Below are 23,154 nucleotides of genomic sequence, written 5' to 3' on the forward strand. Positions count from 1 at the left end.
AATATGTCAGTCAGAGAAAGACAAATGCCATATGATTTTACTCATACGTAGAATTAAAGAAACAAAACAGATGAACAGAAGGGGAAGGGAAGGAAAAATTTTTAAAAATATAAAAACAGAGCAGGAGGCAAACTCTAAGAGACTATTAAGTCTAGGAACTGAACTGAGAGTTGCTGGAGGGGATGTGGGGATTGAAGTAGACGGGTGATGGGCATTAAGGAGGGAACTCGTGATGACACAGGGTGTTGTACGTAAGTGATGAATCACTAAATTCTACGCCTGAAACTAATACCACGGTATATGTTGACTAACTAGAATTTAAATAAAATCTTGAAAGAAAAAAAAATAAAGCCTGTATGAAGGTAAGCCTACATGTCCTTAATATCTCTTAATAAAATTCTTCACCGAAAATATTAGTGCAAGTATGAGATCCTCATACTTTTGGTGTCAGCTGAAATTTATGTGTACAACCACAGGAATATAGTTTTTCCAAAGCCTGTCCCGTTTTCTTTCACCTTTTTTTGAAAACTAATGTTTGCCTACACAGCTCCCACTTGTATGAAACTATGAATTTTGTATATAAGCTTTGACCTCTGGCCTGTTATTCGCAGTGAAAAGCAGAGGAGGGGGTGATTATCTACAACTGCGCACTTGATACTGTGCCATTTTCATTCCCCTACGTCATCTATCTTTTCTGGACTATTCTCTGTTTCACAGTGTTCTTACTCTTCTACAAAATGTGACTGTATTATATAATATGGCTACAGGAAGATTAAATCACACATTAGGATGAGGAGACATTAGGACACATTTGGACACATTAGGATGAGGAGAAGTTGCGGCAAGTGGGAATTCATTTAAGTTGTAAGGTGACCTTCTTCCCTCTCCAACTTGAAAGCTTCTCCCACTTAGCTCTTCTCCCCTGGCGTTTGCGTCTTGGTTTTGACTTCTTGTATTCTTTCTTTTGCCTCCAAACAGTACCTTAAAATGCAAACAATTCTGGTGGCAGAAAGGGCATCTGTAGCCCTCTCTCTACTCTGAGTGGAATAAAAGTGAGACTCGATGTTGGGGCAGGAGAAGAGAGTGCTCAGTTGTGTCCTGCGTATGCCTGAAACTGGCCCCTTTAACCTCATCTTCATAGCCTGACGCAGGGAAAGACGAAGGCCCACAGCGTCTGGCTTACCTGAGCTCCTGTCCTCTGACCCTGGATCGAATGGACAAGGCATATTTTCCCACCTTTCCGCCTTTATCTCTGCTCTTCCCATTCTTTGTTTGATCTTTTCCTCTAACGTAGACCAACGTCTGCAAAGGCTTCTCTGATGATCCTTGCTGGAATGAGAAACCCTTTGCTTTATTTTTGTACTTCTGTTTTGCTCTCAAGACCTTCCCTGATATTGTTTTATTCTAAAATTGGAGATGAGATTTTTTACTGTTGCTAATACTGAACTTCCAACCCACCATAAATATCTAATGGTGGGGGGGGGGCAGGATTCTTTCCACCACTTACTAAAAAAAATAATTTACTAAGCCAGCAATAAAGACAAAATGAATTGGAACTTTGAGAAGAGGAAATGATTTGATAAATTTATCACTGATAAATGATAGAGATAAATCATTTATCAGTGATAAATTTAGATTTATCATTGATAAATGATAGAGAGATTTGACTTCAGAATTGTGTTTCCTTTTAGTTTCAGGTTAGGGCTTAAGGGTCTTTGGCCCAGGAGAAGAAGCTCTTATGCACCCAAATAAATGTTTCTGTATTCTTAAACTGTTTAATATCACCTCATGAGTGTCAAAAGGAAAAGAAACAAACAAGCAAAAATATTGACATGCAAGATGGTAGAAAGTTTGTGGAAGAAATATTTCCTAATATGGTCTTTTTCTTCAGTCAATGACAAATGTAACAAATTTAAGATTCTGAGTTCAATTCTAAATTACAGTAAACATTTATTTAGTGCCGCGTGTGTGTGTGTGCACGAGCACGTGTGTATGTCTGCGTATGATATGGATAACATAGATTCTCTCTGGTGATTTCCATGAAGGCTAAATAACCATATGAGTGATGAGATAAGCTCACAGTGCCGTGCTTGCATGGACTGCCACACCAATAGCTAAGGCACTTTAGAGGAGGGACCAATTGCGTCTTGCGTTGTATTGAGAAGTTGTAGCTCTTAGAGATGGTCTCAGGGTGGCAGTAATTACACATAATGGCACAAAATTACCATCAGCCCCTCCTGGAAGCTAAATACATTTCTTTATGACTTGACCACGGCTTCCTAGGTCACCCTTAGGCCTCCTCTGGAGGGGAACGTTTACCTGTGCTGCCCTGAACTACTCTGGCAGGAAACCGGGCTTTGTTCTGTTGCCCGTCGCCCTCCATCCTTTGTGGAATGTTCTCTCTGCCCGACCGCTGCCCGTCCACACTCCCCACGACCTCACCCCAGGGAAGGTAGAGGAGACCTGGGCAGACCGTGAATGGGCACAGAGCCGATGATCCGTGCTTGGGCCTGACTAGCACAGGAAGAGAGACGAAGAAGAGGAGGACCCTGAAAGCCGAGAGGAGACGTGATCAGGGCCTGAGAGAGCTCCGCACGATTAAAGCAGAAGGTTGAAAATGAAACTGGGATGATACGTAGAAATGTGCACCTGCTTGTTAAGGAAAGTGAGATCCTCGGGACCGCAGATGCCTCCTTGGTACCGCTGGGTGTGGGGTACGGTGGCGGCCGTGCTGGGGGTCATGGTGCGGTGACTCCCCCTGTCTCTGGAGCCCGTGTCTCTCCCGTGCCACCAGCGTGGAAGGGACATGTGATCCGCATGCCTCCTGACACACCTGCTTCGTGGGACTAACTTACCTGTGGCACTAGTCCCCCTCCTGCCCAGGGCAGGGATCTCTCATGCTCCCCCGGCACAGAGCCTACCACTTTCTACTCTCTGAGACGGAGTGACAGAGAACCCTGTGCCCCATAAGACAGCTCACTCTACTCTCAGACAGCCCTACTAATTAAATCATCCCTCTTTCAGTAAATTCACAGATGTCTTGTTCCTTTTAGTCCAGAGCTACTTGATTCTTTTTTTTTTTTCAAAGATTTTATTTATTTATTCACGAGAGAGAAAGAGGGAGAGAGAGAGGCAGAGACACAGGCAGAGGGAGAAGCAGGCTCCATGCAGGGAGCCCGACGTGGGACTCGATCCCGGGGCCCCAGGATCACGCCCTGGGCTGAAGGCGGCGCTGAACCACTGAGCCACCCAGGCTGCCCAGCCCAGAGCTACTCATTTCTACCAGAAACATCCAATAACTCTTCGCCTTCTGCTGCCCAAGAGTATTTCAAATAACTGACCGTGACCATCTTGGTATTTTAAAAATCACGACTGGAATTTGGCTTTTCGTGATGAGATCTAACTTGGCCATCGACCTGGGGCACCGTAGCCAGATTATACAGCTGCGTTACGTGGTCTGGGTGAGGAGCCAGCATGTCATCCGTCCTTCCATCTATGCGTCCTTTCAGTAAATACACATTGAGCTCCTACAAGGCAACAGGAAGGTTCTGGTGATAAAATAGGGAGTGGAAAACAAATCCAAGATTTGGAGAGTGTACGCTCTAATGAGGGAGATACGTATTTTTCTTGACAGCAAATTAATGAATTAATAAATTGAGATATACACTCTGATTGAAAGATGATTCTTTAAGTCTGGAAGGAAAGTTCGAGCTTCTCCTTGTTTTATGTTGGTCTCAAGGATGAGTTGCAGTATGTGGCAAAGTGCAAAAATATAAGATACAATAGGGCCACAGCATTAAAGAGTGAAGTTATTTAAGTGAAAACAGAAGCAAGGAGGCAAATTCTTTTGGATGTATGTATATATGAGTGTCATTTTTTGCATCTCTTGTTTAGAGACACAATATGTTTGGAAGTTACAAGGTCAAAGGGGAATCCATATGACCTTCAGGAAAGCAAAATATTGATGGGGCAGATCACTAGAAAGCCTTGCTCTCTTACTTCTATCACATCATATTCAGACTCCAGAGCAGCCAATTACAGAAAGTTTATATAAAGTGATATGACTTTGAGGTATTAGAACAGCTCAGAATACAGACATCATTTCTGTATGGAAGCCATCCTAATCCTCAGAGTCCAAAAATCAAGTCTGAGTTGGAGGAAGTTTTAGCAGTTGGTGACATGGATTGGATTTCAGGATGAAATCCAATTCCTAACCAGCTGAGTGATATTATGATCTTGATCATTTCACTCAATCTCTCTAAACTTCAATTTTCACATCACAGATGAAAAAATTGGATTCCGTAACTTCTGATTTCCTGCAAACTCTGGTTTCTTAAAATGACCAAAATAATATGAACATTATTAGAATGATTTCAGGCAAGGAGATAAAAATAAGTCAATATTTTACTCTTGGCACCTCAGCCTACTTACTAGAAGGAAAGACATACCAGCAGCAGAAAGAAGCAGCTCAAGGGAGAACAACTCATTATTCTTCCCTGGTCCTTGGCCCCAAACCAAAAGGGCAGATCTGTAAAGCCTCTTTCCTTAGATTAGTTGCACATCAACAGCCTTGGACCTTCACAGAGAGAGACATCCCATCCCATCCTTCACACCTTCCACCTCACCCTGTTCCCTCCCCCTAACACACCTACCCCAAACCAGGACCACAGCCCCTTTCTCAATCCAGGACTGCCATTGACCATCTGAGTATCTTTAGGAAAATGATTTCACATTTCTCTTCCTTGTTTTCTCTCAGGAGAGTAAAGAGGAGAAAACTATCAACCATCTATAGTTAGGCTGAAGATAAAATAACACAAAATAATTAATTGCAAAACACCCGGTAGTAAATACGTGATCAAGAAACATGTAAATGTCAGATTTTGGATACCCACTTTCTACCATTGCACTCTAGAGTAGACTAATTATTCTTCAGTGCTTGCCTGATGCAGGGCTTTGTCTAGGGCAGCTTCCTGATGGAATCCACTTATACGCAGCACGAGAACCAGCAAATCGGGTTGCACAGCTACTGAGCTATCGCTGCTTGAGTAAAGGAATGGAGCCAGTGACTCCACGGCACGAGAGCTGCAATCCCGTGCAACACAGAAGCGTCTTCCTGCAAATCCCCAAAAGGCGCCTCGTTCTGCAGCCCGCTGGCCGTGACACCCCCTCAGGGACACCAATTCTGAATACATACCCATTGTTTTGAGCAAAAGCAATCCTTCTCTTGCACACAGGCCTTGGCAACAGAAGCACAGAGGATTTCCGTGTTGACCTGTGCCCTCAGCTGGGTTTCTCGGAGCGGGGCACAGTCTGTTCAACATGCCTATTCTTGACTCCAGGCTCACCTTGTCAGGGTCACCCCCAAAGTCTAAGTGCAAATATTGCTTTGGAGCCTGTGTGCCCGACCCTGATCTGCAGCCCACAAATGATTCGCTTTTCAGCAACACACCAACGAATTAGACTCCCGTTATAGCACTCTTTTAGGAAAAAATGTTTATTATTTTTTTCCAAATTATGAAAACGATACATGCAAAATATGGTATTAGGATGGCACAGCAAAGTATAAAAGAGAAAATAAAAACTACCCATGACCACTCTATTCCTTAGAATTGATAGATGGTATATCTATCGCTGAATTTCTCTCATATGTATATTTTTTTCTCTGTACTTAGATTTTATCTCCACATGCATATTGTTAATGGCATCCAGGTTTTTAGGAGGACATTGTAGTGAGTTTTCCGTATACGAATAAGGAGAACATCTGGAGAAAAAGAGTTTTTGAGCTTTTATCTGGCTGATTGTTTTTAAAATGAGATGAAATACGGTACATTTTCATTTCATTCATGCTTTTTAAAATAGAATCTTTTTTTAATAAATTTATTTTTTATTGGTGTTCAATTTGCCAACATATAGAATAACACCCAGTGCTCATCCTGTCAAGTGCCCCCCCTCAGTGCCCGTCACCCACCCGCCCACTTCCCCTTCCACCACCTCTAGATCTTTTCCCAGAGTTAGGAGTGTCTCATGTTCTGTCTCCCTTTCTGATATTTCCCACTCATTTTTCTCTCCTTTCCCCTTTATTCCCTTTCACTATAAAATAGAATCTTTAAAACTCTGCCGTTTTTTCAGCAATTATAGCATATTTTCAGATATCTTCACCACGTTCTCCTCTCCCACCCCGACCAGTATTGAACTCTCACTCTAAGATGTTGAAGGACCGCGTGATTGAAATCTCATCATTCTGAGGTGGATCTTGTTCTGTCTCAGCTAAAAGTCGGCCTGAGCCACTGGGTCACCCAGAATTCTCAAGGTTATTCTTTAGTTGCTAACCTTCCCGGGTTACAAGGAAACAAGTTTAAGACTAGAATCTTCCACACTTCTGGGCATTTATTAACTATATCTTGCACATTAACCAAACACTCAAATTAGTTCTCAGACTGATCTTCGGGCTTCAGGGAATAATAGCTCTCCATTCTTTGGTGTGTTTTTAGCATCACCTCGTGGGAGGAATTCTCCTAAGGCCTCAATTCCAGAGGCAAGACCCGGCAGCCACATCAGCCATATTCAAGACAATTCCAGATTCCACCTGGGCGTACGGATTCTCTCACACCGTGTATGTGCAAAACCAGACGTGTCTACTACCTTCAGTATCACTGATGAAAACCCTTTTGTGTAACAGTCGTATGTCGAGGTTAATTTGCCACTGGGTTACCATCTGGCAAGCAGCCAGCTGATTTGTGTAATGCCACCTATTGATAGAGAGGTAGGAGACAGCTAGTGGAAGTTCCTGCAGGCGGAGTGAATTTTAAGATCTGCAAGAGTCAAATGTCTCTTCTGCTCCCAGGTAAATGAAGGGTTAGGATGAAGCCACTGGGGTTTTCACTTTTCTGAACACGAGCTAGCTCATGCAGGTTCCCCTCCCCACCCCAAGAACCAGACTGAATTCTCCCTACTTGTGAACCTGGGGTGACAAGCTGAGCCCTGGGGTCCGTCTGTGTGGAAAGCGTCACAGGACCCGTCCAACGCGAACATCCTACCTGGTGTCTAGATCCTGAGACTTCATCAGAAATACAAGAATCACTGCTTGTTGTAACCGGAGGAGAAATCAGTAAAGATCTCAGACTTACACCTGCAGGATGTTACAGTCTCCCGAAGGGCAGAGGAAAATGAGGTGTTTTGAAAGATGACACGGCAGGGGCACCTGGGTGGCTCAATCGGCCAAGCATTTGTCTTCGGCTCAGGTCATGGTGTCAGGGTCCTGGGATGGAGCTCCGGGCCCAGCTCCCTGTTCAGCCGGGAGTCTCTGCTGCTTCTCCTTGCTTGTGCTTCCTCTCTCTCGCTCACACACTCTCTCTCAATAAATAAATAAAATCGTTAAAAAAAAAAAAAGATGGGGGACGCCTGGGTGGCTCAGCAGTTGAGCGTCTGCCTTCGGCTCAGGGCATGACCCTGGGGTCCCGGGATCGAGTCCCACATCGGGATCCGTGCAGGGAGCCTGCTTCTCCCTCTGCCTGTGTCTCTGCCTCTCTCTGTGTCTCCCATGAATAAATAAATAAATAAACCTTAAAAAAAAAAAAAAAGATAGCAAGGCAGGGGCAGTGGCCTGAGTTCCCTGACTAGAGCTTGCTGTCTCCAACTTTGGTCCTTCAGGCCACATAATTCGAGACTCCTCCCCTCAATGTCTGTAACTTTCAATTTCTCAGCCAGAGAAACTGAACAGTTTCCTTCCTGTAAACATCTTAGTCACAATGAAAAATTACAGCCAAGTTTTTTTCTTAAATTTTTGTCGTTAAAAAAAAATGGTCTGTAGCTGAAAGGAGTTACAACACTGAAATTTCCTTAATCCAGCAGATTTAAATGTGGATCAGCAGATGCCAACCCGCCCTGCACTGGGGCTCAGATTTCAAAGGGGGAGGTGAGTCACTCAGCCACTTCTTTCAGTTCTCTTTCCCTTTAGGAGACTCCTATGGCAGGAGGGGAAGGTAGACGTCAGCCTTTGCCGCCTTTGCCGGTACTTGAGTGGCCTCCTGGATGGAGGAAGGTCTGCGTTAAAGATGCTTTTGGTTTCAATGCCACCTGACACACATACCAGAGGCCTAATAAAGGGACAAACTCGTTACAAGTATGTGAATCCTTCGAGGGTATTTGCACATGGGTTGTGCACTACTTATCCGCCTGTCTATGCCCAGGATCCTTTGCTTCAAGGAGTGAAGTCCAGTATTACTCTTGCCATTCCCGCTTATACAGAGAACACGAGCTTGTAAAGTGTGTAAATGACTCATATAATTGTGATCACAAAGCCTTTCAGAATTTAAAAAAAAAACCACAAAGCCTCTAGAAGGTTGAAAGCCTGCTACATACTTTTCCTTGTATTTTTCCTTTTTTAAATCCTATTAAGGGCACAGACTATGCCCTGGAGAATCTGGAGATGTCAAATAAATGGAATGAATTGGCAGATGGTACTGTTTTTACCTGGTATGTGATCTTCACGAAGGATGAGGTTGTGACTAGGAGGGAGGGTCTCAAAGACCAGCTAAATTTGGTATCTGAGGTGAAGTCATCTAAAGGGAAAAAACTTACTGCATTCATCTGCACGAGGGTGGAGGAGAAGTGAAGTCTGGATTTGGAAACCATCTGGATGATTCCACCAAAACAAGAGTAAGTCAGTGAAAACCGAGGAGGATCTGCAGACTGCAACAGACTTCTATGGGTTTTCAGGATTATTTATGACAGACGTGAACCCTGCAGAGGTAGTTGTGTTGCACTGGTCTTAGGTGAAAGGTAGAGGAACCTCAGGAAGTCTGTTACTCAGCAGTTAAAGGGTTGCTCTATGACAATGACCTCTTTAAGAGAATGCACACAGAATAATAAAGGTAAAGTGAAGGAACCATCCTAGGAGACAAGTATGTTGGGGTTATGGAGCTGCTGGTCATGTAAGAGTTAGTTGAGCTGATAGCAGCATGCAAATAGTTTTATGAATTGAAATACTCCCTTCTAACTATAATTAAACAGCGTCGTCAGGCCTGAATGTTTAATCATATGCTTAGCCGCTGAATGTATTTCCATCCCAGGGAATAGCAGCCAATCTATATCTTACTCTGATGACACATCACAACCCGAATCCAAGCTTGGTTGGGAATGCATTATATAAATGAAAATAAAATGACTATTGATGCAGTTCAGTTGGGAAAGATTGTATCTCACACACACAAATATCAGCTGTTCTTTTGTCATTGATCATTGTGGCAAAAAATAGATAATCATAGCTGATTAGATGCCAGGCTTGCCTGATGAATCTTTTTCTATAGAGCTTTCAGGGCGATATCTCGGGACAATGTGTATTGATAGAGCCCCTAATCCATATCCTGCCCAGTGGGAAGACTTCACCACCATTGATAGTCAAAAGATAGTCCTGGCTTTTTGTATTCGATCATCAGCCAAAGCTTCCGTTTTTTCAAGTCAAGACTTCTAATTCCGTGTGTTGGAGAAGAAAACTGAGCAAACGTTGGAGGGCTTGTCTTAACGTAACTCGAACCACACATTCACAATTGTTTCTGAAGTTTATTTGTGAAGAATATTGATCTTAGAAATTTTGTTTGCTCTCTCGATAAAAGAATAACAAATTTAAATACACCTTTAACCACTTAAGTGACCAAAGAAAATGAAAATAGCTAAATAAAAAGAAGAAAAAGAAAAAGAAAGGCTGCCTTGCATAGCATTGAAATTGGAGACTGACTGCCACTGGAAGCCACAAACAACCCTTTTCATCATACCAAGTGTGCCCTGGGCTGAGTGGCCAACTCCTACTGTCCATTTCCAAAAAAATAGCTCTGTGTTGCAAAGAGTGGGAAAGACAGGTGCTGGTGGCCCCCCATGCGTCTCTTAATTCATCAGTCTCAGGGCTGTGTTTTTAGAGCCACAGCCTTGAGCGTGAATAAAGAGGACTTCTCAATGTCAGGGCTCTCGGAGCCAGCATGCTGCCAACAGAGAACCTGGGAGCAGACCGGCTCGCCTTCATCATCCTGTCTCCACAGTGGCCTGGGATCACATGAGTTCATCAGAATGCTTTATGAAGAGAAAGTTGCCTAATCTGTAGACGGAAGTGTGAGAGGCAGGGATGGAAAACAAGTCCAAGGAGCCCTGCTGGCCACCTCCTCAGACCAGAAATACTGAAGAGTGGTGTGAACTTGACATTACGCAGGGCAGTCACCTGTGTGTGAGTGGATTTTCCTTGTGCTTGACTTCTCATCAATGTCACCAATCTTCCAGAACCCAGGAAAGTGAAATCAGCGATAATAGATTTCTGTATGAAAGTAACAATACTAACAGTGGGATGCAGCCTGAAAGAGACTGTACAACTACTTGGAGTGACACGACAGGACAACAGGGAGCATGTGTGCTCATTACAGAGATAACTGTAGCACCAGATATAGAGAATTCATACCACATGGGATTACGATGGCTTCAAATGTACTCAGGACATCCATGCATTTTAGCGTTCTACTCCTTAAGTCTCTTTCTATCCCTACATATGGACTTGTAAGATGGTCATAAGATCTTAAACAAATAAAATAGGTTACGGAATATTGATGAATGTAGGATGCCACTTTCAGAAAAATTCTGTGTATCCACACGGTGAAAATCAGAAAGGGCTCAGATGTATAAGTGGATGATGGAATTTCAGGTTAAGGTGCATTTTGTTTCAGTGATTCTGGTCTGGATTTAATCAGTTTTGGCTGAGATAAGTATGTATTAATTACACCACAAGAGAGTTTTAAAAAGGAGAAGGAAATAGAAGGAAAGATAAGAAATTGTATCTGATATGGTTTTGCCACTCTGGTTCCCCGTAATCCTCTCCCTCTTCTTGTGTAGAACAAAACGCTCTTCTTTCACACGAGGGGTCGTTGGTATTTCAATGACCTATTAGACTGGCCCTCATACTGGGGACATAGCAAGAGTCTGGCAAATCCAGGTGTCAGAACCGTATAATCGGAACTAATAGAATCATGTAATTATAAAAGGCAGCTTTCTCTATTTCATTACCAGGTATTGGTGTATGTATGTTTTTCCTTCTGCCTGGATTTTCCTAGACCCTTAGCCTCCTACCCTTTTCTTGGTACTTTAGTGTGTGTCTCTCTGTGTGTGGTTGGACATCCTTTGACCTCAATTTACATACTACTTCTTGCCTGGATTAGACGACTCTCATTTATGCTTCCTTGGACGCTGTGGAATTCCTACCTTGGTACTCGCTGTTATTTTGTCAGGCTAGTGTATTTATTGAGAGTGTACTCTGAGGCAGGTCCTGAGCTAGTAACTTGGATAAAGTACTCTAAAAGACAGACGAGGCACTCCTACCCTTGAAGCTCATAGTGTGAGTGACATGACAAATAATAATTACAGTTGTCACAAGTGGTAGTAAAGGAAAAACCAAGACCCTATACTTCTTCTAGCCTAAGACAGGACCTAAGGGAGGATTTCCTAAGAGGAAGACATTAAATTGGGAACCAGAGGATGAAAAGGGTTGACCAAATTAGGTTCGTGAGAGTCCTTCAGTAGAAGGAAGTAGTGTCTTGAAGAAACTCTGAGTAGAATACAAAGGAAGACATTTGAGAAACTCCGTCACGAGACAATGAGCCCACTGATGCGTTCACACGCATTCTTCTGGATGCTACAGATTTCTCTCCCTCCACCAGAAAGAGAAAAGACAGAAAACTTCCTGAGGTCGGAAATGATGTCAGACTCACCGAGTATCTCTTGTAAAAGAAAAACATTAAACTGCAGTTAATTCTTAACATATGCATTTGATTACATGACAATTAGAGTTATTTTTGTAGAAGATGAAATGAGATGACATTTTAAGGCTCAAACACAGTAATATGCATTAAAGAAAATGGAGCAAAGGAGAAACAGGAAGAAAATATCTTATTTAAAGTAAAATGCCCTTGTGAACATGTGATCACTAACTAGGTATCCAGATCTCTCTCTGCAAAAATCCCTACATGTCTTACCCCACCGAACTTCTCCACAGGGGTCTGGACCTGGAGATAGTCTTCAGAAATCTCAGAAATCACTGTGTAGAAATATAATTTAGTGAAAATCTCTGGAAACTGAAATGCAGAAAATTATAAGCTTGTGAAAGCCTAAGAGAATGAACTATTTTGGAAGATTTCAATGGCAAATGGTACTAGTTCAGATGATTTTAAAAAGTTGGTTAGTCCTGCCCCGTCATGCGGTGCCATGAGGTAGTTGTCTCCCCTTTTTTGCTTTTTCCCAGAAAGAGTTTTGAAGGTATGAGGTAATTTGGACACTCTACCCATCAATGTTCATAGCTTTTGAGATTATTAGGAAAACCCAACAATTTCCTTTCTCTAAATATTTTATTCAAAATGAATAAAATGATAGCAGAAATATCCTCTTTTGGTCCTGATATACATTCATAGCTGAAGAGTTACATTAGACTTTCCTCATCCAGTAAACTTAAATGTGAGTCAGTAGAAACCACAGTCCCTTATATTAGATCCAAATGGAAAGGTGAGTCACCCAACCGCTTGTGCCTCCTGTCCTGTTCTCAGAGTGGCTGTGTGGGAGGAGACCTTGGGAGGAGCATCTGTCATCCCTTGTACTTGATTGTACCTCCTGGTTGGAGAAAGGTCTGCTATGAGCTCCTTGAGCTGTCAGTAATACGGGACATTCTCTTAGTTATTAACAGTGGGCAATCCTGGAAACAGAGGCACAGCATCATCATAAATATGTGAACCTTCCTAGGATATTTATAGATGAAATTTTCACCAGTTATCTTCTTGTCTATGCTCAGGATCCATCACTTCAGTGATTGAATTTCATTATTAGCTTTGCTTTTCTCAATTACACACAGAAAAACAAGTGAGTAATGAACTCATAGGACCACAATAAAGTCTTCATATTCCCCAAGAGCACTGAGCTTGTGGAAGACTTGAGGATCTGATTAATACTTGTTTTTTCCCCATTAGAGATAATGAATGCACCCTGGTGAGCTGTAATGTCAAGATGCCAAGTGAATAGGATGAGTCAGGACTAGGTACTGTGGTGAGCTATTGTCTGAGCTACGAGGGTGAGGCCATGACTGGAAACGGTCCCTGCAAAACAGCTAAATGTGGAGATCGTCCAAGGTCATCTGAAGGAAGAAGAAACTGATTTGGTTCATTCAGACTAGTGACATGGAAGAGAAGATGAAGTCTGAATTTGCAAACTGTTTTACTTCATCAAAGCACAAATAAGTCAGGGAAAATCCAGCAGGATCTGGCATGAGTCCTACAAAAGCTGTGGGTTTTCATGACTCTTTATCACAGACTTTAGTGCTGCTTCTGCTGATGCACTGAGCTGGTCGTGGGCAGAGAGGAACATTAGGGACCTCAGAGGGTCCAATAAAAAAGCCCTGCTCAATCAGGTTGAGGCTTGGCTCAAGCCTTGGGATGGATCTAGGGTTGTCCATGGTGTGAGGTTGACCCCTCACGTGCAGCCTCCCTGCTTCACCTTGTTGCCCAGGTTGGAACGATGTGTCTCTATTGTAGTAACATCTACCTTGCCAACACTGTGCTGCTCTCTTGCCCTTCTGCTGTGTTCAACCCCATAGAAACTAATGGGCCTCATTTGTTCCCCCCTAATAGGTACAACCCAGGATTCAGCCAGTAAATGAGGCCCCTTCTGCATAGCTCTCTTCTCTCTAGATTCCAGCTTTTGTAGGTGCCATGAAAACTGGTGTTTACTGCCATGGCCAGTGTGGCTGCCAAGCTCTGCTTTGACAACTGCACCACTGGTTGCAGTCAGGAAATCCTCTCAGTTAAGCCCGCAGGCAACTGTGGTACTTATCTCCTGAGTCTACTTTCTTTTTTTCTTTTAAATATTTATTTATTTGAAAGACAGAGAGAGAAAGAGAGAGAAAGCACAAGTGGGGTAGGGACAGAATCAAGCAGACTCCTCACTGAGTGTGGAACCTGATGCAATGTGGGGCTAGATCCCATGACCCATGGGATCACAACCTGAGCCCAAACTAAGAGGTGGACACAACCGATTGAGCCACCCAGGCACTCACCCAACCCCTGACCTGAGTCTGCTTTCTCTCAGGGATCTTATCTTTGGGCTGCTTGCTATTCAAAGCCTGAAACTGTCACCTCACGTTCTAGGATGGAGTCGTGGTATTGCTTCTGTGGGGAGGGTACTCTGTAATTCCCCAGAAAAAGTCAACTGGTCTATTTTAAATATTGATTTTAGGCATTTCATTTCCTTAGGTGATATTTACTGTCACTTAGAATAGATTTCATTCACTGTTTCATAACTTTTTGCTCCTTGCATGTCCCTCCTTGGGTCATATGGGTCTGGAGTCCACACATCTAAAATATGAGAATAGGAAAATACAGCGGAAGAGGTAATAATGTGATGTACCTTCAGATAGGGGGCTGGGACTAGATATTTCACAGCAGCTAAGGATAGGGAGGCTTCTGGAAAAAATTGCCCCCCCCTCCCCGTATAAATCCAATTCAAGCACCAATGGTGCTTCCTCCAGAGAAACCAAGGACAGGAACACTCCCCTTCAGAGGGATATAATAGCAGAAAGGAGGTTTTTCTTCTGGACCAAATAAACCTTTCCCCAGGGAACAGGACTCACTGATCTTCACATCGGCCGTGGGACCAACCTGCCTAACCTGAAGCGGACCCCAGTGAGGCCTTGTCCTCTGGAAGCCACAGTCAGGATTCAGACCCCCATGTTGGTGAGGTCCAGGGCGCCCCACCCTGTGTGCACAAATCCACCACCTGACCCAGCTCACTCCTGGATTAAAAGGACCGTATCTGGCACGTTGGCAGACGATGCCCTTTGAAAAAGGCAGTTTTATTTGTTTGCATCATAAATGTATAAGGTGCAAAATGTAATATGCTTAGAAAATACAGAAGAAGAAGAAGTAAATTTCATAAAATAAAGAAATGTAATCTACAGCTCAGACATAAAAAGCCATTAATATGCTGCAGTATTTCTACGGCTTCTGTTTTTAAAAGAAATTCTCAGTTTTAACAACGTCACTGTTATAGGCCACGAATTGATTTGGAGGGGAGTTCATCATATCAAACTCCAGCTGAAAATCATAGCCGGCTGGTTCCTTCTTGGTTTTCCTCGTCTTGATGACCTTAAAGGAGGAGTGAGAAAGACACAATGAGATCCTCTGCTGCTTTTTCTCCTTCTACCACCGGTGTCCTTTCTCAGAGCTGCTCATTCTGTCTCCCATCTCCTGCCATGCACCCCCTCTGGTGAGCCCTGTCCCTCCTCACTACCTGGAGCCTAAAGGAGGTATTTTCCTGGAGCCCCCATGGGTCCATCTGAACAGCGTAAGAGCTCTACAGGAGGGTGGGACGGAACTGTGAAAGAAGGGGAGTCCTCACTGGAGCAGAAAGGGGACAGGAAGTCACAAAAGGTTAAGTATTTTTCCCAGTACAACTGCTCTGGATTTAAGGTAAAAGTCAGGGATTCTTGCTTCAGGAGATCTGAGAAGTGGCACTGACGTGCTGGTCCACGTCGGTTTACATGAATATATCAGTACTTCTAAATTAATTATTGGACTCAATTTAACATTAATTAGTGTACCAGGAACTCCACGGTGGACCTCTGTGACTGTGTGCATGTTCCTATGTCCTTAAGAAAGAGAGCCCAGTGCCACGTGGGCCAGAATGTGCGCTGCACTACAGTGTGGTACCTTTTGATCTAACATACAGTTGTCCAAGGTCCTGGGACCCCCTTGGTTGTTTTGTGTCTGGCGTTCGCACTGTTGACCCTCTTCCTCGTTAATCTCATTCTTCGTGCTTATTATACACATTTTCCATTTTACTTCTGACACCTGTGCTCACTTCTTTCATTCTTGTGTGGTGTGTTTCACCTCGGGCCACTCTCAAGGACCGGTTTTTCCCCAAAGCTTCACCCTTATGTGTCTGATCTGCCCATGGAGCATGCCCCAGAATCTGACTCTGGAGCCCACGCACCTGGGCCAGCATAGGAATGTCAGTTCCAGCAAATACAGGTCTTTCAAAAATAATGATAATCAATATCTCTATCAATGAAGTGGGAATAATGATGTATCTTCATCATTGTCTCGGTTCCCAGCACACAGTAAGTGCTCAGCTATGTGTTTTCTTATTAGTATAAATATACATGTTATAATGTTATTATTTCTCCGAGGCAATATCGTTCCCAGCCACGACTTTAAGAATTATCCCCTAACCTGACAAATGTTGCTGCTGCTTGCTACCCCAGTCTCCAAACCTGGCATCTTTCCAGATAGTTACTAGAATACTTTTTGCTAAGATGTCAAAGTAGTCAAGCATTCTTCTACATAAAATCTTTCCATTTTTTAAGTGGTTACTTATTTTCACGATGAATTTTCCATTTCCACTTATTTCTGACAAAAGAAATACACCATCGGGCCCTGACTCCTCTGTTTTTACTCTCTGGCCCCATCTTCCCACTGTCTCCACACCTATGGCATTTCAGGTGTAGAGAAATCATGTTGTTTCACCCTTTTGAGGATACGCATACATCATTTCCTTTGCCTAGAGTTCTTTCCAATGTCTCCTTTGCTAAGAAAAAGAGTCACCAGGGCAGATTTCTTTCCGTTTTCGTGTTGGACAGTTAGATAATGTCAGGGACTTAGCTAGAGTTAGAGATTTTGACCCTTGGAGGACCAGTCAAGCTACATCCCTAACGTCAGGCAAGCGGTGACTGCTGAAGCCAGGGTTCTAATCAGGTCTGTCCTATACAAAGCCCTGCTCTCAACCATTATGAGAAGTTGCCTTCCTTCATTCCTAATTTCTTCAAATATTTCCTTATATAGCACAAGTATCATATCCTTTTGAAATCCACATGAATGTCATTTTTTTTTCATAGCCTCTTAAAAACCCTCCACCTAAAAGTGAATGCAAGGCAAGGTTGTGTTCTCCTCCCACCTGCTGGACTCTATGGATAAGAAAACGGGGACCTGGTGCTCTCAGGACCTAAACAAAATTATTTGCATCCTTGGCAAACTACCGTTCCTCTATCCAGTTCCCACCTGGATGAAGCTGTGAGTTCCACAGGTCAGTTTCAGCTTCTGGTCAATGGTTTTCAGTTGGAAGTAGAAGAGTCGGAGTTTATCTCCTTCCTTGCACGGGATGTTGTGCCATCTTCCGGTGCCCAAGACCTCCATCGCTCCTGTATTATCCTGTATTGTGTAGATCGTCGTCTTCCTATTCACTTTTATCTGTCACAGAAATTTAACATTCAGTTTCTTTTTCTTTTTAATAGAAAAATAGCTTTATTTATTGATTTGACAGAGAGAGAGAGAGAGAGTGAGCAAGAGAGAGAGCAAGCATGGGAAGCAGCAGACGGAAGGAGAGGGAGAAGCAGACCCCTCACTGATCAGAAAGCCTGATGCGGGGTTGATCTGAGGACCCTGAGGTCATGACCTGAGCTGAAGGCTGATGCTTGACTGACTGAGCCCCCCAGGTGTCCCTGACATTCAGTTCCTGAAGACCTTGTAGTGACCTTCATATGTATGAGGAAGCCCCTGGTGGCACAGTAACCGCAAGGCGTAAAAAAGCAATTATAGGCACAGAGACACATACAACTTGGGTAAGGTCTTCGCAGAGAACTTGCCCTTTACTATCCTGCTTTTGTATTTTCTTCCCCTTCCTTGTTCTAGACATTTTCTACCTTGGCAATCCTACAACAATGAGTTTTCTTCCTATTTTCTACTGCTTCCCCACAAGGGAAGCTTCGGTTCCTTAAAACGACTGGAATCAGAGGAATTGGGGAGCTCTGGTGGACTCCCTTAGCTCTTGCCCTCATGCAGAAAGGAATGGACCTGGCCACAACTATTCATTCAGGCCATTATAAAGATTCTATACAACAAGTAAGCTTCCAGGAGCTCACTAATTCTTTATTCCACCTTCTCCTTTTACCCGCTCTTCTCCAAATCTTATCTCCACTGGGATCCTGCAGTTCACAATCCATGGAGTCTTACTTTCTTAAGTTATAACCCATCGATTCTATAAATGCATTTCTTACCACGTGGTCTCTTAAAGACAGTGTAAGAAAGTAATGGAAGTAAATTAAGGGGCTCTCCTGGAAGACAAGCCCATGGGGTCATGAAGCGTATAGGATCACATGAGATCATATGAGCTACCAGGGGAGTTCATGGCAGTTTGTAGATTCTGGGGAGAATTGAATGCATCATACTAACGAGGACCCTGAATTTGGACATGACGTATCAGTAAAACTCTCCATGCCATCCCTCCCCCCTTTTGGGGATATAATGGAATTCGATTGCCATGTCTTCCAAATATCATGCAATAAGAAACCTTAGTCTCCAGTAAACTGTTCATAAATGACATATTAAATAAATAGGTGAAAAGAGGCAGCCTTGAATGATTTTGTCAGTTGTGTCCACGTTGAAGGCATTCACCTTCAGGAGAATACAAGCCAATATAGTTTCTACTCTGAATATGTGTCACAACCAGAATTAATCTTTGTTAGGGCAATCTAGTATTGAAAATATATGCGTTTTTTTTTTTTTAAACGTGTATACAGTCGTGGAGGAGCACAGAGCTACAATTACGAACATGCGCACGCTGATTTATACCCTGTGCTGTCTTTGCTCACAGAGGCTGAATGAAAATAATCATTACTGGGGAAATGACAAGGCTCTAGTGACTCTTTTTCAAAGAACTTGCATGAAGGTGTCTTGGGTGGAAGCCCTGAGTCCCCAGTCCTGCGTCCTGCTGGGCGGCACACCCGACCACCTACCTGTTGTCAAGGGAGAGGGATCGGAGCCGGGCTCCACCCCCGGTCAGTACACAGAGCAGCACAAGGGCTAACACTCCCGTTCAGGTGTGGATGGAGAAAATGAAAACGATTTTAAGGGATTACCTGAGTTAACGGAAATAATCCATACACAAATGTTCCCGATGCTTGCTTGTAAAGGTTATCAATCTTGGGGGTTTCATTTGCTCTTTTGGTGATGCTGTTTGGGACCGCAATCACTTGGAAAGGATCAGCCTCGTACACGTATGAGGTTTTGTTTATCTCGAGGATTCCCTTGCATTCGAAGTAGTCTGAGATGGTAAGGATATTCTCCTTGGTGAACTTCTCCTTCAGGTTGCTGTTTAAGACCTTCACTTGGAAAAACTGACTGGAGGTGGCCACCGTAGCGTGAAACATTCTGCTTCTCCCCTCCTCTGGGCACTCGTACTCGAAGGGCTCCGTTGCCTTCAGAACCAGGACTGTCAGGGGGTCCTTCTGAAGGACACGTCCTCTCGCGGCGCCTTGATGTTGGCCCTGCACCATCTGGTTCTGTGGGGGACAGAAGCAGGGAAACAGACCTAGGGGATGAATACCGGTCACTTTCTCACGTGTGAAACCTCAGTGATAACATTGGGACCAAGAGGGGCCCCCACGGGTATGTGGAGCTGGAGCCAGGCTGCAGAGGAATCGCCTCACAAAAGGGAAAAGCTAAGGGGCTGGTAGCTCGGCAGCAAGTGTCAGGTAGCGGGCGGTGGCGTGGAGTCCAGACCCTGCATTTCAACAGAAGGGCCCGTCCCTCTGCCCTCAGAAGAATGAAAGCATGGTCCCCAGCAAGAGCGGCACAGAACTGGGGACGACGAGAGCCCTGCCCTAAGGAACAGATTCAAATCTTTTATTCGACTATATCCTCCTCCCGTTTAGTCTTAAAAGATTAAAGAGAAGAAAGAGCGAGTGAAGAACGCTGACAGCCCTGAAGGTGAGGAGTGGCGCCCACGCGAGCCTCAGAGATCACAGTTTTCGGTGTGTCCGGGGTCATGTTGAGGATCCAACCCATGTCACCTCTGCTCAGGAAACAGTTGTGACAAGTAGTGAGAAGGGCACGCGGTGGCTCCAAGTCCCCTAGTCTACTTGGCTCAGGACAGGAGTTGTGGCTAGAACCACGTACCCACAGCATTTCTCGAATCCTGCCATGAAGAGGAAGCCCCCTTGTCTGCGCAGGAAGTATGGAGGGAGGGATGGGTGTTGGGCCCAGAGAACTTGGAGCCAAACCATTTGCCCCCCACAGACTAGAAATACTTGGACTGGTCTGGCCCGGGGCGGGACATACGGCGACCACCACTGTCCTCTGTGTGGCGGTGGCTTCTCTTCATGTGACCGGTTGACCCACAACAAGGGAAGCACTTGGGCCCAAGCGAGTTGGTGTGCCCACGATGGACAGCAGTGGCTGTTGGTGGGTTGACGGGAGCCCGGCAAGGAGAACGGGGCGGGGGTACCTCGGGGAAGGCCGCGGCCCAGGGCGTCGACGATGAGGTGTGGGGCTGCGGAAGCAAGCCCATAAAGCCCGTGGCTGCGGACGGGTTGGCTCCTGAATGGCAGGTGGGTTGAGTCGGCGGCCCGAACCCCTTATTCTTTTTTGTCGAAGCCAGTTCTTTGGTGGCCGTGTTTCTTTTCTGAAAGCAATGTAATTTTCCTGTTAGCAGTCGCCTGTGCTAAATGAAACACAACATAGTTCCATTATTTTGTGGTAGGTTCTTCTCATATGGCACGTGATGTCCTTAGAAACCCCAGGATGCCCCCGCCTGTCACCTCCAGAGACAGGCAGGGGTCAGAGCGGGCAGAGATGACACCTAAAGCACACACAGCCCCCCGGGGGGAAGGGGACAGCTCTAGACGACAGGCGATCGAGGTCGCGACGGTGCACGAGCCGTGCTCCCCACTGACCGGGAGCCCATCCTAGAAGGGCCACGAGGTCAGCACGTCTCCGCCGCAGGGGCCTGGATGGCATTTCTGGGCGCCTCCCTCTTCGCCCGGCACCAGGCCCGTGACCCATGATGCCTCAATTTGGCAAATCCGCACCGTTAGGATATTAGGAAGCAGCAAGGGCCTCGGCAAAGCTCCTTTCTTGACACCCGGTGCCCACTGTCCCTCCTCAACTTACCTGAGTCTTCCTGGTCCCCTCGGCTCCCCCACGCGGCACCGCGCTGCCTGCGGTCGGGGCGTGTGGAGCAGGGCCCGCTCCTTCCCGCGGCCTCTTTCTCCTTGGAGTTTCTTCTGTTGCTTTGGTTTTCTTCGCAGCTGATACACAGACAAGGAGGACACGATGAAGCCAGAGATGGAGCGGTTTCCAAGCTAAGTCCCCTGGGCCCCTGCCGGGGATCTAGGTGCGCCCCTGCCCCCTGCCCTGCTGTGCCCAGGCCCCCGGCCCCGGCCCCGACCCCGCAGCACCGCAGGCTGGGGCGAGCGCGGCCGGCTCCTCAGCGGCTCCTGTTCTCCCTTCCCATGCAGTGAGCGTGGGCTCCCAGGTGCCCCAACCCCACCCTCTCCCAGCCCTGTTCTCCCATCGTTTTCTTAAAAAAAAAAAAAGAAATCCAAGGTTTTCATGATACTGACTGCTTGCTCATGTTCTTCAAAAGATCCCTTAAAATTACAGAAACCAACGAAAGGAAATACGCTACAGATTGTGACAAAATGGTGCCATTGGCCTTTGGACTTTTTTTTTTTTTAAGTTTATTTTAGTATGCTGAGTCCCCCTCTCTGAGAGGCAGGCCTTATGGTAAGTTGTTATACCTTTGTTGCTAGAGAGGAAGTGATCACGTGGCAAACAGTGTTAGTAGAACAGGTACATTCATTGGTTTCATGCAATTATTTTAAAATAAGTGATTATTTTGTGATTTTTCCTTTTTTGTAAAGATTTTATTTATTTATTCATGAGAGACAGAGATAGAGAGAGAGAGAGGCAGAGACACAGGCAGAGGGAGAAGCAGGCTCCATGCAGGGAGCCCGATGTGGGACTTGATCCCGGGTCTCCAGGATCACGCCCTGGGCAGAAGGCGGCGCTAAACCGCCGCGCCACCTGGGCTGCCCCCTTGTGATTTTTCTAAGGCATCACCCCACATGCACCCTCCAGCATAGGTCTGTCCCTCTCACAGGAAAGGGGATGCCCCAGGCTGCCAGCCTGTTGGCCTTGGCAGCCCCTGACCTCCTGGCTGCGGAGCCGTGCCCTGGTAAAGGGGTACACCAGCCGCCACCAAGTGCTCTTGTACTCAGTTTGGGGAGGGGGGTCAAGGTGGAACAGATGGGTGTGGGATCTTCCTTATTACCTTTTACCTTCTCATTTCTAAGTTGTTTGACAATGTCCGTAAGTGATGGCATTTCCTTGAACAGGTCTATTAGCTTGTTCACGCAGGCAACCCCTGGGAACTTCTTTTCCATCAGGTCGGCAATCTTGACCTTGTTATATTCTTCTTGCATGTTTGCAGGTCAGTCCCAAATCGCGGGCCAGTACGGACTTGACTATGCTAAACTGGTAGTCATTGATGGGCTCCAGTCCTTTCAGCAGAATAATCTTCTTGTACTCACCCTCCATCTCCAGGTGTGGCTGAACCTGGGAGAGAAAAATACCGCAGGGCGTTAGACTTTCATCCGCAAGAGGTAAAAGCCTGGTTGTGTCTACGTCAGTGAGTGGCCCATGCTGGGCTGTCATCCTCGAGTGTGTGTGACAAAGAAGAACTGAATTTCCAGGTGTCACTGTGGAAAATGGGTTGAGAACTATATTGGGACTCATATATATGGCTTGAGCTTATTTGGGACTTCTACGAAATTCTCTCCTTTTAATAATGACAGTTGAGTTGGGTCGCAATGGGTGTGGCGGCAGGAAGTGTGGAAGGAGGCAGTTGTCGCCCTGCGTGGCATGTGGGCTACAGGGCATCGGAGTACCCGCCCCCCCTCCCATCCCGTGTTGGGACTGCGTCTCTCCTTGGATGCCCACCCGCTGGCTCCTGACTGGGCCGCCCGCTCTGGCTGAAGGGGCCGCGTGCAGAGTGGGCTGCAGCCTCTCACCCCCCGCAACTGTCCTCCCACCACGCCGGGTCCTCGGCCCCGCACAGCTGGCTCCTCCCGAGTCAGCCCATCATGCATCCTCTCTTCCTGGGGCTCAGCTCAGCCCACGTTCTCGAGGCCTCTGGCCCCTCGACCTCCCGTGGGACATCTATCTGCTCTCCCCCGCAGAATCACAGCACTGGTTGGCCAGGACTATTTCATCGTTGCCTGAATTTCCTCCTTTCAGGCTAATTTCTCTCCTCACTTCTCTCTCCATAAACTGCACTTCTAGTGTTTTTGAAACCCTTTGGTATTTC

General features: G+C 45.5%; 2 protein-coding genes across 3 annotated transcripts in view; both read right to left on the minus strand.

Moving 5' to 3' along the window:
* The window catches only part of LOC488622 (myeloid cell nuclear differentiation antigen), a 39,921-nt gene extending 32,626 nt beyond the window's left edge, over nucleotides 1-7,295 (minus strand). The window contains exon 1 of one of the 2 annotated variants that reach the window (XM_038586396.1): nucleotides 7,128-7,295. The gene's annotated coding sequence lies outside the window, so the exon portion shown is untranslated. Of the gene's footprint in view, nucleotides 1-7,037 lie in introns of both variants that reach the window. The other variant, XM_038586395.1, reaches the window with a different exon arrangement.
* A 7,537-nt stretch (nucleotides 7,296-14,832) lies between these two features.
* MNDA (myeloid cell nuclear differentiation antigen) lies at nucleotides 14,833-22,385 on the minus strand. The gene is given in 7 exon segments (XM_038586399.1): nucleotides 14,833-15,158; nucleotides 17,070-17,258; nucleotides 18,926-19,348; nucleotides 20,293-20,469; nucleotides 20,958-21,094; nucleotides 22,120-22,270; nucleotides 22,272-22,385. Coding segments are annotated over 7 exon segments (1,326 nt in total). The 3' UTR covers nucleotides 14,833-15,023.
* Between the last annotated feature and the right edge of the window lie 769 nt (nucleotides 22,386-23,154).

This window comes from Canis lupus, chromosome 38 (genome assembly GCF_011100685.1).
Source record: "Canis lupus familiaris isolate Mischka breed German Shepherd chromosome 38, alternate assembly UU_Cfam_GSD_1.0, whole genome shotgun sequence".
In the NCBI taxonomy this organism is placed as follows: domain Eukaryota; kingdom Metazoa; phylum Chordata; class Mammalia; order Carnivora; family Canidae; genus Canis; species Canis lupus.